Source organism: Puntigrus tetrazona, chromosome 9 (assembly GCF_018831695.1).
Source record: "Puntigrus tetrazona isolate hp1 chromosome 9, ASM1883169v1, whole genome shotgun sequence".
NCBI lineage: Eukaryota > Metazoa > Chordata > Actinopteri > Cypriniformes > Cyprinidae > Puntigrus > Puntigrus tetrazona.
In genome coordinates, this window is record NC_056707.1 from 22,939,194 (window position 1) to 22,956,693 (window position 17,500).

General features: G+C 37.6%; 1 protein-coding gene and 2 long non-coding RNA genes across 3 annotated transcripts in view; all 3 read left to right on the top strand.

The window, feature by feature from the left end:
- Positions 1-1,919, top strand: part of asb1 (ankyrin repeat and SOCS box containing 1) — a 4,372-nt gene extending 2,453 nt beyond the window's left edge. The window contains 2 exon segments of the mRNA XM_043249019.1: positions 1-138; positions 1,175-1,919. The exon segment at positions 1-138 is cut by the window's left edge and continues 30 nt beyond it. Of these exon segments, the coding sequence (XP_043104954.1) occupies positions 1-138; positions 1,175-1,305 (269 nt within the window). The 3' untranslated portion in view covers positions 1,306-1,919.
- A 498-nt stretch (positions 1,920-2,417) lies between these two features.
- Positions 2,418-6,883, top strand: LOC122352049. The gene is made up of 3 exons (XR_006251837.1): positions 2,418-2,857; positions 3,012-3,273; positions 5,648-6,883. It is a non-coding gene; the product is annotated as an uncharacterized LOC122352049 (long non-coding RNA).
- Positions 6,884-8,364: 1,481 nt separating this feature from the next.
- LOC122351383 lies at positions 8,365-12,083 on the top strand. The gene is made up of 3 exons (XR_006251748.1): positions 8,365-8,522; positions 9,688-9,788; positions 11,578-12,083. It is a non-coding gene; the product is annotated as an uncharacterized LOC122351383 (long non-coding RNA).
- Positions 12,084-17,500: the final 5,417 nt, after the last annotated feature.

Here is a 17,500-nt window from a genome sequence, read left to right on the forward strand (position 1 = left end):
GATGTGAACCAGCCTTCATTAGCTTATTGCTGGACCACTGCGCTGACCTGTATCTTGTCCCCTGGGACGAGCACGAACCTGAAATCATCGTTTGCTTTCGAGTCAACGCTGAAGCCCTTCGTATCTACCAGGAAGCCAGTAAGTAAGTTGCATTCTTATTATTGGGTCATTATGCAATATAATGTTTGCTTTAAGTGCAAATGATTATACAGCGAGGTCCAAAAATATGGGTTTTCTTTTATTAAATGCTAGAAGTAAAGGTTTATAGCTTTAAAAAAACATCACTTATGTCAAATAAGGAACAATAAGCTCGCTCGTTTTTAAATATGAAAAGTTAATTGTTCAGTATCACAGGTAGGTCATATGACGTGCACATTTAATATGGAAAAAACATTGGTTTATTAAAGAATATTTAAGATATTCCTTAATTATTTTCCTTCATTTAAATTCTTTCAAACAATGTTGAGGCTAAATAAAACTTTACTTTACATAAAGCTACAATAAAATAAAATGCATTATATATATTATAATGCATATATATATATATATATATATATATATATATATATATATATATATAAATGATTTGGCAATTAATTAAAGTTAAGTTGAAAAAAAATAAAAAAGCTATATAGAACTATAAAAACTAACAAAAATGGCCAAAGCACATAAAATTAGTAACGCTTCCAACTTTTTTTTTTTTTTTTTTTTTTTTTTAATATTGAAAATGTTAACACTGATTTTAAATAACAGTAGTTTTATTTGGAAATGTTTTCAATTGTTACTGGTTAAGACTTTCCATGCATCACTTCAGCCTCCTTTCTCATCCTTTATTCTACTGTAAAATCCTTTTAACTAACAAGAGGCACTTCCTTCATGCCATCATCCTTTGGGAAGTGAAGTGATCATTTTGGAAGGAAGACAGCAGCTCGATCATTAGTGAGTGTTAGCAATGGATTTAATGAATTCTGCACTTGATATTTTGTTAAAAATATGTTTCAAACTATGTTTCAATAATATAGTCTATAAAACAGCGAACTTGAAAAAGGCAGGAGACTCAAAATTGCTTGATTGTTTTATTTAAGGGTATAACTTTTGACTGTCAAATTACAGTTTGATTTCTAAAGGTCATTGAGGCCTGACCTGTACTTGCTAATATTGCTTTCCAACACAGAAACCCCGAGCAGATTGATGAACCTGTGCCGCATTGCTATCCGGGAGATCATGGGCAAGAAGCGTCTATCGCGTATCTCTTCCCTTCCACTGCCTGAAACCCTCATAAAATTAATGTTTCACAAGAATTGACCATGTAGACGCTCGATTAACTGCAAGTGACCTCTCGCTCTCCAGCACTGCTTACATGGAAACCTGTGACTTCCACAAGACCGGCAGGTGTGATGGTAAAGTAATGGCTTGAATGCATAAGCATATTAGCAAAAATGTTTAATATATGCACTGCTGCTGCTGCCAGTTTAACATAATCTTCTTTGCACCTGCAACACACTGCCTTTTGTGGCTTATTGCTTCAACGGAGGACTATATTGATGGGAGAAAGTCATATTGAGATTAATCTTATTAACTGTACCACCAGTTATCGCACTTCAGTAATGACTAGTGAAAATTTGTAGAATTATGATATTGGTGAGATGATCTCTTATGAACTGCTTCTACTTATATTGCCTGAAAGTTGCCTTATATGTTATTTGTATTTTTTGCAATGTGAAGTACTACTGAAGTAACTTCTACATTCCTTGAATATTTCAGTTTGATTATAGCTTGTTTGAATATAACTTGTTTGATTATTTTGCTACAAATGTTTTCCAGATAAATATTTTTTACGTTATCAGATTCTGAAAAGAGATTTAAAAAGATTAAAAAATTTAAAAAGAGCAGAACGGGAAAATAGAATTATTTTGAAAGATTACAAACATCATTTACCTAGTTATCATCAACATGCACTTTTAATATGAAAATTAAAAGTAAATTGATTCCAGTGAATTGAAATTAAAATTACAAAAAAAGCTAGAAAAATTGCCAAAAGCACATCAAATTATTAAATACTGAAATATTATTAAATAACGTCTCATTATTTCCTATTGAAATGTTTTTGAAGCATTACAAGCATCACTTTTAATGCATCCTTACTGAATAAAAATATAAATTTTATTAAATAACTTCAGGATTTTAAATGGTAGTGTATATGTTATATAATAAAAAAAATTTCAACTCTATTTTTCTTTTAATTGTGTACAATTATTATTATTAGTTTAGTCTCATTACGTAAAAGTCATGCATTAAAATATAACTGAGTAATTTTTTGATATTGTATCTTTTATTTTATGCTCCCATTGGTTTTTTAAATTGTTTTTAGCTGTGTATTCTTTTTCTTTACCCTATGGGGTCACTTTTTTGTTTACTCTCATAATTTATATTATTACTAAATCTCGATTACAAAGTAATTATCATTCACCTCAGGAAGTGATTTATACTTCCTGTAAGACTGAGCCTGTCTTCACAGAGGCCCTGCCCACAAGTTTCTCAGGGATCTTAATAGATGTCATGTTAAGCTATCACATCTCACCATCGTATAATAGCCCCTGATGTGCACTGATTCCACTGAGGTTTTCAACCATATCGCAGATTTCCCAGGCTTCATCCATCAGGATCACTCTCTGGGTACAACTGCCTTTTTTCCTTGTCAGACTATAACTTTAGTGTGCTGTGACATTAAAACCACATCTTGTTGAAAACCACAAACTGTGGAAAAAGCAAAGCCTGGGAAAGGCTGGACCCTGCCAACGAATCACCAGTGGGCTCGTAGAGAAGTGCAGTCCCTCTATCTGCATCTGGGGGAAAGGTGGGTTCACACACTACTAAGTGCACTCTTGATCATGGGTATAATTTCCCTTCGGTGCATTTTTGCTGTTACGCTGCCATCGAAATCTTGAGCAGTCAGTGTGTCAGCAGCAGATCCTGAGCGACTGTCATCTTTTTCCGATTGTTTTCAACAGCGGATCTGGAAGGAGGCCACTTAGCAACCCCAAATCTCCCAAGAGTAGGATGCGTGTCCAAATCGGAGTGCAGAAAATCCTTAAATTCTGATTGGCCGGTCCAGGTGTCATCTCAAAATTCCAACACATGATTGGCCATCTCCCAAGGCTGAGGCGGGATGCTCTTTAAAACCCAATATGGCCTCCTTGGTTTGAACTGGAGCGGGAAACCATGTCAAGAAATGACAGATTCATTTGGATGTTTCCCATCCAAAATAAATATGTAAGTACACTGCAAATTCTTTGTCCCTAGTCCTAGTGATTGTTTTCATCAAGCACCCAACACTATTAAAAATAAAGGCTCTAAATAGGGGTTTTGCAGTGATGCCACAGAACCATTGTGGTTCACAAAAGTATCTTTCATTGAACCGTTCTTACAAGATCCACTTTTTTATTCAGTTTCATAGATACTTTGAATTGTTAATTTAGAAAAGAATATTTGAAAATATACTCACTCTCAGACCATCCAAGATGTAGATGAGTTTGTTTCCTCGTAGGAAAAGATTTGGAGAACTTTAGCATTGCAGATCATGCTGATAGATCCCTCAGTGAATGGGTACATCTCAATAATCCACATGACCCGATCAAAAACATAAGCTTGAGTTGTATGGATTATTGTAATGTTTTCATCAGCTGTTTGGATTCTCGTCCTGACGGCACCCATTCAATGCAGAGGAGCAATGTAAATGCCAATTTTCTTTGAATCTGATGGTGTTGCAAACAAATTGTCAGCAAAATTCATTTTTGGGTGAACTATTCCTCGACCACAATACCATTAGGCTCTACAAACTGAGTTGTCTGCATTTTTTAATCAAAAAAGGTTTGGCTAAAACTATTATTTAGCACATTTGGGCTTGCTGATGTGTTACTCAAGTTGGGATTTCAAACACCATTAATGACGTGTACAAACATTTCCGTATCATCCTATTCGTTTACGGCTGAACTGCATCCCAGCAAACACTTGCCTTCGTATATAGACACACATAGCAGAGTGGCCATGTGGTATAATAATAATTTGCTGCATGTTTCAATGTTCTTTTGATAACCTGGTATTGGCATGTCCTTCATCAGTTTAACCAATCCATCTTTACAAAATGTCGTTCTGGGCAAGCGGCAAATGTTTGGAACAAAAAAACCCTAAGATCTATTAAAAAGTACGTGTTTAGGACTATATGATGTATTGTGATGTTATATCAAGACTTAAACTGCAATGTAGATGATGAATTGTGCATTTAACTTTGTCCTAGACGTGATCTCTGCTCTGTTTTGCTGTAGTAGTTTGAGTTTATTGGGTTTATATTGATTCAGTGCTGTCTGAAGGATGGCTCTAGATGGCACTATCTTCCTGTGAAGCCTCACCATCTCATGACTTCTTTTTCTCCACAGAGACCTAAAAGAATTTACAACAAACGTTTACTCTTGGGCATTAATTCTATTTATTTGATGACATATTTTTTGCATATGCAGCCATATGTTTAATCGTTTTAGGGGTCATCAAGTTAATTCTTGTCTTTATCAATACCCCTGCTCTCTTTTTTTACATTCACAGTTTCCAAATGTAGGTTAATTTTCTGATATTGTAACAAACTACGGTGCATCAGCTGCCACAGAACAGGGATTCGGATATATTGATGAAAGTGTGGTTTCATTTATTTTTCCTGTTATTTTTAATAGTTTTTCTCTGAGCCGATCGGCGTAGATGTAGTTTTTCTGTTATTTTATGATGCCACTAATTGCATTCTTGTCTCATAAATGTATTAGAAAAAAACATCTCAGGTTTCCAAACAAACGGACAATTTCCTCACGCATTTCGTTTTGGTTTTAACGGAAATGTAATTAACTGCGTCTTAAGATTTTATATGAGCTTATAAAAGTGCATGTGTGCTTGTGTCGGGTATAAAATAACTTTTTTTCCTTTTTGTTAAAATTGAGTAACAGCTGCATGTTGTTTAGTTCATTTTAATCTCGCATCTCCCCTTCTATCAGACTAATTTGCACTTGCGCTCCTATTTTATTTTCCCTCTTTAATTGCATTTTTTTGGAACAGTGATCTCATACCTTTGACTAGCTCTTTTTTGTTGTGTGGTGTGTGTTTTTTTCTCTCTCATACTGCGGGGTATTACACATAAAGAAAAGAAAAAAACATTTTTTTTCTGATTTGTATATCACATGTGATTTAGATCAGGTATTATTTAAGCTGCGCCGTTCCTGCCAGAAAAACACGCTAGACTTCAAGAAATTAAACGCTATTGATACACAGTCCAAGTAAAACAGTATTTTTTTTGCTTGTTTTGTGTCAGGTCAATATAACAGGAAGGGTAGCGATTAAATAAATATTGGTAATTTTTCATTTCTGTTTCATACACATGCAAAATCAATTACAAAAGTATTTCCGGCGCAGTTCTCCTCTCAAACGTCCGTTTGCATGTCTGATCTCAAGGCATGACTGTGCTGTTAACAGTAAAGGAAGGCGACGCTTAAATCTGCGGCTTGGTTTAAGACAGGAAATATTGAATGGAGAAAATTTACCAATAAATCTGTTTTAATTAGGAAACCAAAATTGCTTAATGCCACTTAATTTGACTTTTTTCCAACAGCACCGGCAGCTGTGAATTGCGGCGAAGAGCGGAAGATAGAATCGCAAATGAATGTTCCAGACTCTCAGATCCTGCCCTGTGAAGTGTTCAGATCTGAAGCTAATCAAAAAGCAAACTAAACAAACAAAAAACATCTTTGCCATCTCGTATTGCAGGTCGGCAGCCTTGTAGCCCTGGGTTTGTGCTCATTAACCTTAGTCGATTTAGAGATCATGTAGATTAGCTGTAGATTGCCGTTTTATTACTAAACATCAATCTCGAGCAACACGAACTGCTAAAAATAATCTGGATATGAATGTTTTACGTATGTTTTTTTTTTCTCCTCTGAAATACCACACACTCCCAGAGTTTTTCCAGCTCTGTAAGTACAGAGGCTTTGTAATTGATAGTATTCATTAAGCCAAACTACCCATGGTTAATTGCTTCTGTGAAGCTTTGGCTCTGGGGAGCAGCTCCACAGCTGAGCCGAATGGTTTGCTCTTGGCCAAGGAACAAAGCTATCAGCAGACATGTTTGAGGGCATTCGGGCTTCCTCTTGAAATTAAGCAGGAATTGTCACTCGGCTGACAAACCGCCATCGGACAACAGCATCAGCAGGAACCCTGGAAAAGTAGAGGAAAATAACAAATCCACGACCACTATGGGAATGCAGTAAAATGTGTTTTCCTGCAGCCTGGAATCCGCACAGAATCGAGTGGAAAGCGGCCTTCCCGGAGGCCTGTGAAGGCTACACGAGAACGGGTCGAGTCACAGGATTGCATCATCATGTGTCACAAAACCCCCTGACACCCCCTGACCGCATGCCTTTAGATTTCTGAATCATGCTATTACGTAACTCTGAGCACATTTGCAGACTCCGAAAGGGGTGACGTTTTTTGTGATTCTGATCGAGTGACTCCGAAGTGGAAGGAGGATATGGGGTGTCTCATTTGGATGGGGGCCTTGAAGCCATTCCCTTGGCTCTTCCTCCAAGTATGACCTTTCTGACAGAGGGTGGGATAGGATCCAAGCCCACGGCCCGACGCCACATCAAATCAACCATTTCCTCCCATGATAGGATGGCTCAGACGAGCTTCCCAGATCTCCAATAAGGAGGAAAAGAGATGGATCAATCCTGGTGGATTTTGTTCATCTTTGTTCCTTCCCACAAAAGCCTCTCGTGTTTCTTCTAAACCATCGATAGATTTTTCCTCAATCTCACATTGTTCTGAATAAAGGCATGCTGACACAAAAGTACGATTGCAAATCTGATTTGGGTGAATTTCGGTTGTTATAATATCCACTATGTCATTGATCAAAAAGATTCATTAAAACTGGCTCCTCAGAATCATTGGTTTGGAAACTGGGCACCTTTGGTGGAACTGCATGTTTTTGATTCAATAAAAAGAATCGCATCGTATGCATATTTTTGAAAGCCAGCCCATAAGTTAGCATCACCCTGCTTACCTCGACAAAAAAAACCCAACAGGATTTTCAATTGGCTTTTGCATTATTGCATAAACAAGCTCAAAATATCCAACAAACAAAATCTGTTCAACATTTTATCCACAGTTGAAGGGTTTAGTTTAAAGGGTTAGTTTACCCCAAAATGAAAATTCTGTCATTAATTACTCACCCTTATGGCGTTCCAAACCTGCAAGACTTTCATTCATGTTCGGAACACAAATTAAGATATTTTTTGATGAAATCGGAGAGCCATTTGATCCTCCATAAAAAGAAACACAACTAAAATTATCCCTGATCCAGAAACGAAATCCTGTAAATTGTAATCAAAAGCAGTTTGGCATCACTGGTTGCACGAACACTTGTTTCCAACTTCTTTTAATGGAAAGAAGCTAAAGCCTTCTTGAAAAGTTTCTAAATGTCACTAGACTAATTAGCATATTCACAACATTTGTTTCCCTCTATGTGCTAACATACTGTATTTTAATGCAGCCAAAATCTCAATAAAAGTGTTTGATACTTTTTTCTGTTTTTGTTGTCAGACAATGGAAATATGGAATAGTGACTGAAACGTGGTATATTGAGACTACACGACTGTCTTTCATTTCCAAGATGTTAATTTGCACAACAATGATCGAGCTGTCATCTGATTAAATTAAAAATCTCATAAGAATAATGGCTTAGAAGCAACAGAATATCTATTTTAACTGAATGTGTTGCTGATTTGTTGCTATTCACTTTTTTTAAATGGTTGCTTAAGAGGTCTGAAAAGTCACATATTTGGCAACACGGTCCATGAAGAACCTTTATCATTCATAGAATCCATTCCACAAAAGGTTCTTTAGATTATTAAAATGTTCATCATACCAATAACAAAATGGTTATTTTAAAAAAAAAGGTTCAAATGTTTTTCGCTGCAAAACCTCCTTTTGGAACCTTTATTTTTAAAGCTTGTTTTATAAAGGGTTAGTTCGCTCAAAAACTTTTGTCATTAAATACTCACCCTCGTGTTGTTCCAAACCTGTGAGACCTTCATTCATCTTTATATTCATGATATTTTTGATGAATTCCCGAGAGCTCTCTGACCCTCTCGTAGACAGTGTTACGTGTTCGTGTTGTGCCGTGTGTTTTTCCCCCTCCTCTATCTGTTCTTTAACTTCTTAGTTACCGGTGATTGGTTCCTGTCACCCGTCAATCTTCACCAGTGCTCCAATCGCTCAAGACCGCCTCAAATAAAAGAGCTCGCCAGACTACCCGCAAGCCCGCCATTTTGTTGCTGTTCGTACTCGCTACTCGTTGCGCTATCATTGTGCGTTGTATTTGTTTTGATGTTTGTTACTTACCACCGTGTGTATTATTTTTCCGTTCCCTTTTCCCTCATGCTGTAAAACATCACGCGTTATGTGTTACGAGGCCGGGGAGAAGTGGACAGGTGAGAACGTCACGTGACATACACTAAAACACGTAGGAATCGGCCATTTTATAGTACGTTAGGTTAGTGGCGCGTGCCACCCCATGTGCTCTTGTTTTGGCTAAGCGAGTGTAGTTAGTTGAAGACATTTTCTTTTCATATACTTCTGTTAGTAGATAGCTTAGGGGAAATTAAGTAGCTGGAGGCTGTTTTTGATTTATTTTCTTTACTTTAGCGCCACCCTCGTCTCTTCTTTCCGCTCCCTCCGTCTCGTGTATTGTTCGTGTAAATAGTGTACGTGTGTATATACATTTTCCTTTATTGTTCTGTCACCTCTAAACTTTCAGTATTTAATAATCACCAACAAAAATAAAAGCATTCTCTTGCACTTTTGGTTGTGGTGTTTTCTTTGTCACTGTACGCGTGCTCTTTACTTCCTGTCTTTTTAAACGTTTACCCCATAGACCTACGCGGGGTCCTAACAACAGCAACGATCCTAACACAATAAAAGTCTAGAAACGTAACAATCGTTTCTTTTAAACATCTTTAAAATTGCCCATGTGACGTTAGGGGTTCAACCATAATTTTTTGAAGCTGAGACAATACTTTACTGTGCGCAAATAAAACAAAAATATCGACTTTATTCAACAATTCATCCGCTCTGCGTCACCCTGGCGCCATTTCCCGTATGCAGCGTTTGAACACTGATGCATTGTTTATGCTTTGATCTGAACATAAACAACTTATCTGCGTGCACATTGTTATTTTATAAAAATATAGACCTCCCAACTCCAAATTGACTTGCTGCATCTAAATTTTTTCATTGGCTAAATAGATTTTCTGAACTGCTCCGCACAATTCTGTTGGGGCAACTGTTGCCACAATTAAAAAGGCAATAAATTCAATTGGGCCACTGGGTTTAAATGCAAGGAGTCACTAGAAGATCTGAAGTTGGGAGGTCTAAAAATTTTTACAGTGTAATGTTCTCGTATCTTTGTAAACCCTAAACCCCTGACGTCACATGGACTATTTTAATGATCCCCCAAGTTTTGATCTTAAGATTTTTTTTCTGTCAGGGAGCTCACAAAATGATCTTAATTTGTGTTCTGAAGATGAACTAAGGTCTTGAGTAATTGATGATAGAATTTGAACTATCCCTTTAAGCGCATGCACTTGCTGTTTACAGAGACAGAACTGCATGCATCCTAATACCAGGAAACCCAGATGGATCGGATCGATGGCCGTGATGAGGCTCTAAATGTGAAGAGTCATCACATGAAAAGAAAGGTACACACAAGTCGACTTAGCTGACCCTTGTGGCAGAACCCGATATTCCCTGAGCGGAGCGGAGGCCCGGTTCAGGCATACTCGTTTACCTCGGCTCCATCTCTAAAGGTCTCTGACTGCTCATACCTCTTCAGCTTCATCTCAGGATCGCACGTTTTTCTTTCGAGTTTTTTTTCTGACATTAAGTAGGAGAGACGGGCGATCCTGATGCCACCTCTACCCGACACCCAAATATTATCACAAGGCTCATTTTTTGGCTAACTGCATCCAGTTTAATCAAGAGATACCTGACGTTCCTGTTTTGAAACGGCGCAGGGTACGTTTATCTTGGGTGGCTGTGCTAAAATACGAATTGCGGAGCCCGTGACGGTCGAATGTAGCAGTTGCGTGAATTTCCGCGGAATGTTTATTTGGAGCAATGATTGCTAGGTGTGTTGAGAAAGCTCGCAATCTCTCGCTGGATCTCGTCGGCGTTGCGTGACAGCGGAGTTCCTTGCTGAATTCCATCATGAAGTATATTGCTCTTGTGGTTTCAGACGGTTTCTGAAGTCATGGCGAGGCTTGTTGATTTATAATCTCAGATGTCATCCTTCACAATGACTCCCCTCTGAGACAGACCCTGCGTTCCAAGCCCATTCGACATGAATGCTTCCTGTAGAAATGGGCGCAACGAGTCTTCGACCAAAGCTTTGGGTTTGCTTCGGCGAGGCACGTGCTGTAAATGCGCTCTTCTAATCACAGCAGAATTTGACTTCAATTCGGTGTCGTCTCGTGTTGTATCTGGCAGCACGCTTGGGCCAAAGTGGCGAGGGAAACTCCGTAGTGTATGATTAATGAAAAGGCGAATCACCCTGATTGGTTGGGGATGAGTATCTCTGCGTGTGCCCCGGGCGATTGCACATGGAGACACAAACAACCACTTTTTTTATGACTCTGTTGCTCCAAACCTCCAGTGTTTCATCCCTGATATGCGCCTCCCACTCGTCAAAAACTCATACGCTCATTAGTATCCACATCCTCTGTAATTTACTCATCAAGAGGACAGCATCCCCATTTTTTTTTAAGCTGGTTTTGCTTGTCATCTTCTGGCTCATGTTTTATTGGCAATGTGCATAAACTCCCTGAACCTTCAGCGAAAGATGCTGTCAGGTGTCCGATGACCTGGAAATGACCTTATCGAAGACTAAGATTATGAAGTCGTTCTCACCTGGACTCGTGCCTGTTCATACTTTGAGTGGATTTTGAATGCAACTTTCAAAAACTAGTTTAAATGGTTATTGTAGAGTCATTTGCTTAAATTCTGCCATCATCTGCAGGCTACCCTGAACATTAAAACCTGCATTACTTGTTTCCCTTGGACTTTAAAAGTTATTATCAATATATGCTGTCTTAAAAAAAATGATGATTTGATTTATGTATTTGATTATGCATTACGCCTGTACTTTGTATGCATTTATTTAATTTTTAATTTCTATGTGTTTATTTATTCATTTTGTTTACACATAGTATGCACACACACACACACACACATTAACCATTTGCGTAAGAACCAGCAAAAAATAGTGTCTACGTTCTCAAAAGTTACTGTTTCAGACCATGAATTTCTTACTGACAGTCTTTGAGGCTGAATGATGGCGTGAACGGCAGGAGGATGTCAGCAGCGCACAGCAAATGTGAACTGATTGACGGGACTTCCTCTGATTACCCCTCAGGAGGATGTGATATTTGATGTGTTTGTTTGCTTGTTTTCAACGCTAAAGCTGTGCGCCGTCTGCTCGGTGCATTACAGGCTGCAGCAGGAAGTGAAGGACAGCTCTTCAGGAACTAGAGAAACAGCTGCTCGCAGGCCTGGATTGCGCGTGGTCCCCAGGCCTGTGATCTCATTCGCACGATGGACGTCCCTCGACGTGGACAAACAGCATCTGACTTTTCGCTCATCACTAAATCAAGCTGATGATCAGGAGCGAGTCCAAACTGCTCACATCATGCAGACATTTTATAAAGTTGTATCCACTCAAGCTTGACTTTATGTGCTTTTGTGTATTTGCAGAGCTGCTTTATGTGGTATGGGGAGAGCGGAGAGCCATTCAGTGCACAAAACAATATTATAACAAAAGAAAGAGCACATTGGGCTTCCAAATGGTGTCTGTGGAAAAGTGTAAAAACTTTTTATATAGAAATTTATTTATTTATTTACAGTTTTATTCTGCTTTTTATAGATTGATCGAACATCACAGATTAATCAAAAGACAGTACGTTTTTTTTAGTTTTAAACATCTGAACAGTATTCTAATAGTGGGCTAGTAAAAAAATTTCGCCCTAACAGAAATATTTTTTCTACTTGGAATAATACATTTTTAATCATTTATTTTATATGTATTTTTCTTTCTTTTCTTTTCATGTAATTTGTTTATTTTTTGTATTATTTTATCTTCTATTTTTTTTTTGTATATATTTTTATTTGTATATAACTAGATGCAAATTAAACATTTTAATGAAGTTTAATTTACTAAATTAACAAAACCTAGATTTAAATAAATGAAACTGACAAAAAAACGAAATAGTCAAAAGTAGCAAACATTACATTTGAACTACAAATAAAAACAGATTTAAAATATTTAGAACTATGATCATTTAGAATCTTAAAGATACTAAATACTGCAAGAGTTCATTCGTAACTTAAAAAAACAATGCATACGAATGCATTGTTTTTTAAGTTAATTAAATGCCAAATTAAACATGCAGCACAATGAGGTCATGTGATAATATTGTTTAATGTTCATTACTGCTTAATGCAATTTAATTAAAATTAAATAAAAAAAAGTAATAGGTCCAGACTCTCTAATGTGTTTTATTCTTAATGCACAAATATTAAGATATTATTCCGTTCCAGACTTTTACAAAACAGCTTTGTGTAAACTTTCCTGTCTTGTTTGCACTTTATGTGTGTGTGTGTGTGTGTGTGTGTGTGTGAGTGTTCGTGTCAGAGCTGACAGTTTATTAAAGCGTTAGCTGTGGTCTGGCCCAACTAAACCAGCCAAACTCTGCGCATAAACATTTCAGCCCCTGATGCCGTTTTATTTATCGCAGAGCACTTCCACATCCTCGGTGAACGGGCGGCATGTTGCTTTGATAAAAGCGAGTGGGTGAGGAAGAGGGCTGGGTGTAGGTGGGGTGTGCTTTGCATGCAACAGGCTGCCCCGCACTGTTATTCTTCTCTCGGTGTTTGATGGGTGGGAGGTTTGCCAGAGAGCTCGTGCGTGTGTGTGTGTGTGTGTGTGTGTGTGTTTATAGTGTCAAATGCGTACCACATGTAGGCTCAGGTCTCTCTCTCTCAGAGAGCATCCTGATGGTAATCAGCCTGTCTTTCTCCTCCTCGGCAGTGCGCTGCACCTGCTTTGTGGCGCTCAAGTACTTTTACAGACCATTTCCAACCGGCTTTCATTCATTAGTTCAGTATGGATTTATTTTGATACACAAAAGCTAAGTGGACAGCTCTGTGCCGGAGAGCTAATGCAGTAGGGTGGATCCCGGTGTGATTTATCTAGACAGGCTGTAGGGAAGTTCTGCTTTGATGATAGCTCTATTTTAAGGTGTACAGTTGCGTTCAGCAACGATATGATATGCTTTAAATATATATGTGACCCTGGACCACAGATTTGTACATTTTTGACATTTATATTAATCATTTTTCCATTGATGTATGGTTTGCTAGGATGGGATAATATTTGGCAGAGATACAGCTATTTAAAAATCTGAGGGTAGTATTGAGAAATATGAGAAATATGTTCAAATTAAGTTCTTAGTAATGCATAATACTAGTCAAAAATTACGTTTTAGTACATTCGCAGTAGGAAACTCTTTTTTTTTTTTTTTTGCCCTAAAAAGAAAAATCTATCATTTTGACCCATATAGTGTATTTTTGGCTATTGCTTCAAATATACCCCAGCAACTAAAGTCACATATTTAATCCAAAACTGAAAATTCTGTCATTGAATCTTCCTATGTTGTTTTAAACCCACATACTTTTATTGTACCCATTTAAGCAATTGCCCAAAAGAGTTAATTCACTAATTTACTGTACTAAATTATGCTACTTCTATTCTGAATATTTTTTTTTATTTATTTACAATCAATTATTAGCAACTTAAATGCACAAGTGCTTCATCCAAAAGATGGGAGGTTTGCGTGTTTTAGTGTTTTTAAAACTCCACAGATCTTTTTTAATTTACTTTTTTTTTTTTTTTTTATGTTTGTGTATCAGACTAAAAAAAATCCCCCCTTTTTAGCATTTCGTAACAATAAAAGACATTTTCTGGTGCAGAAAATCAGCATATTAGAAAGGTTTCTAAAGAGTCACGTGACTGAAGACAGAAGTAATGATGCCGAAAATTCAGCTTTGCATCAGAGGAATGCATTTAAACATTTTTTAAAGAATGTTCAAAACAGAAATCGGTTATTTTAAATAGTAATACATTTCTTCTTGGTTTTCGCTTGTTCAAATATATGGAGCCTTGATGAACATGAAAGCTGTCTTTTTACGGGAATAACGCGGTGGTTCATTTTAGGTTTTGAAGCCACAAGCAAGCCACTCTTCTCTGAAGTTAACTAGAATTTTCCAAGTTTTAAATTAGCGATGTTTACACAGACTTCCCAATTTAAGAGATCATCATTTCAGCTTAACAGAATAATTGCTGCTGCTTTTTTTTCCTTTCGGTTCAATCAGGAGCATTTTTTTTTACTCATTCATATATCGCATGTCAGACCGTTTTTCTTCAAAATGAACGCTTCAGGGTTTCTTGAATATAGAAGGTTAACGTTATAGCCGACACGTTAACTTTTTACCTGTTGACATGTTCGGGAATCTCGTTTAATTTCGCTTTACATAACACCGAATGACATCGGTTGAACTTTCCGTCCGGCGTCTTCATTAAACCGACGTCGCCGCCTGTGTACCCCCGAGCACAAAGCCACAGCGTTCGAGCCGCTCGGGATAACATACCTATTTAAAGTTTTATTTACGCCCTGCCAAGAACCACTGAAGTGCTTTACCTCCAGTTTTAAAACTCGAGAAAGTGGCGTATGACAGTATCATAAAGCACAGCTTCATCAAAGCCTGGAAGCCCAGCAGGCCATGATAAAAGCATCATCTCATGGCATTTTGTCTTTTTCTGACTTCATAGCTCTCCCGGTGTAGCCGGTGGAAACTGAAGACGAGCGATCGAGGCCTTGGCTCTTTCCCAGACGCTCCTTCTCTAACGGTCTGGAGGCCAGCCGCAGACAAAGGGCAGATGTGGCGATGCGGTGCGTTTCTTTGGTAAGGTTTATTTTCTCGGCCTGTGTATACACGCAGTTTGTTTATTTGCTTCTTTAGTCTGTACAGTATCCACCAGAGGCTCACTTCCGCTGAGAAATGATTTTGTTTACAGGGCGGTTTTGAGGTAAACACACATGCGCAGGCAAACACGCTGCTCTCTGTGATGGCAAATCGCTTCCTAAGATGGGAGCGATTACAGAAAGGCCTGACACGTGTCAAACAGGGGCATGAACCGTACACTTTTTTTTTAATTGAGTGTTTTCCAACTGTTTTCGGGTCATGTACGCCCGCAGATCCATCAGTGTGACCCAAGTACAAACCCATCAATAACAAACTTGAAATATGTTCCTTTTTAAAAAAGCAAAAGTGTTGAAGTGTTACATAAAAGTGTTTAATTGTAAACAAGTTTTCCTTTTTATTTTCAAGTCAAGGTCATTTAGCGCTTTTTAATATCTTCATGCCTTATGCTGTAGTTGCATTTTGGAGATTTGAGCTCGGTTATATGTGTGTGTATACACACACATATGTATATGCAACTGCACATTAAGAGCATGTACAATAATATTGTTCCATACCTCAACCAAAAAAAAAAAAAAAAGTACTGTATATATGTACTGTATAAATGATATGTATGCATATCAGTGGGTCAACAATGACAAATCATCAAACACAGTAAATGAAAGCAATTATGTTTTACGTTTTAAATCTGCACCTTGTATAGCCAGGTGTATTAGAGTCAAAATCTATATTCTGATATGATAAATGTAGTTGACCAATAAAAATTGTCCATAGTGTCCTATGATGTGACATATAGAAAAAATATAGAAAAAAAACATCCAAATAACATGAGAAAATTTTGTTTTCATTTTGTAGAGTTACAAAGGGCATGAGAGAGGTTTATTGTCAGTGTTATTATTATTATTATTATTATTATTCTTAAATTCAAATTTATTAATAAATATATTATTATTATTATTATTATTATTATTATTATTATTAATAATAATAATAATAATAATAGTTAATTAACCAACTGGGCAATCTGGGAAGTACTGTGTAAAAATAAAATAAAAAGCACCAACCTTTACACTACCAATTTTATCATAGACTGCCCAAAGCAATCAATCTAAGCAAAATAGCAATTTTAATTTTTGCTTTACACTGTTAATGAAACAGTGTTCAGTACAAAAAAAGTGGTTCACTTGCAGTTGCTGCATGACTGAGGTTTTTATTTTTATTTTTATTTTATTTTAATCCTCATCATTTCAAGTACATTGTATCCTGTGTATTTATTTAGGTAAAATATAAATGTATATATTATTTTAAATATTTTAATTAATATGTTTTTTTAAATGTAGGTTAATATAAGTAACATTAAAATATATAGAACACTGAAATTTTACTGTAGGAACATAAAGTAATTTAGCTTTTTATATATTTATGTATATATATATATATAGTGTATATGTATATGTATATTTTATCAGTCTAGCGTGGCGATCAGTTGCACCCCGGCCCACCACATTGCCTCCTGCGGCGGAGCGAAAATGCTGCACGGCCCTCTTCCCCCATTTCTTAATTCAAAGCACATTTCGCCAAGTGCGGCTTTGAGAGGGGATGTGGCTAAAACAAATAAAAGAATCATAAAGGAGGGATCAAAGCAGGCCTGCAAATCCATTCCTTCTGGGTAAAGAGCCTTTCATAAAAAAAAAAAAAAGGAAAAAAATGAAAAGAAATCCCACATCCCGACTACATATCTCATGGAACGGATCACTGGCAAACGCGTGCCTGCGCCGGATTGATGGAGCGGACGCTGTTGGCAGGCCTCGCCTCGCACCTCTGCGCTCTTTCCTACGGAGCGAACGCGCATGGGGCCGTTTTCATAACTCGCTGTTATCAAGCCTTCGGGGAAATACGTATGTGTGTGTTTGTGCATGTATAGATGGGGGTCTCGAAGACAGATGTTGGCACGGACGTATAAACGATTATAAAGCTCAGGCCACCAGGAAGTCGGTAATGCTCTCAAGGCGTCGCAGCCCGGGCAGAAACATTTGGTGACCATTGCGAAGCGATCCTTCAACACAGCTGCGAGGAACTGACATAACCTGCTTCATTTAGCCTCGCAGCTGAGCAGACGCGCATTATCCTACCGAAGGGTGAGGTCTTTTCCATCACATAGACATCCGCCACGCGTCGTCAGAGGATTCTGGGTAAATCTGGACCGGAGCTCCGCTTTGCACGCTGCGCATACTTGCGAAGTGATGCATCTCTGCTCGTAATTCGCAAACGGTGTCGATTTACACCCGATTGACAGAGTTTCACAACAGATCGTGTTCGTAAAAGAAGAAAAAGTGAAAATCCGACAGATTAAGCGTAGCTAGTTTAAGATTTATTT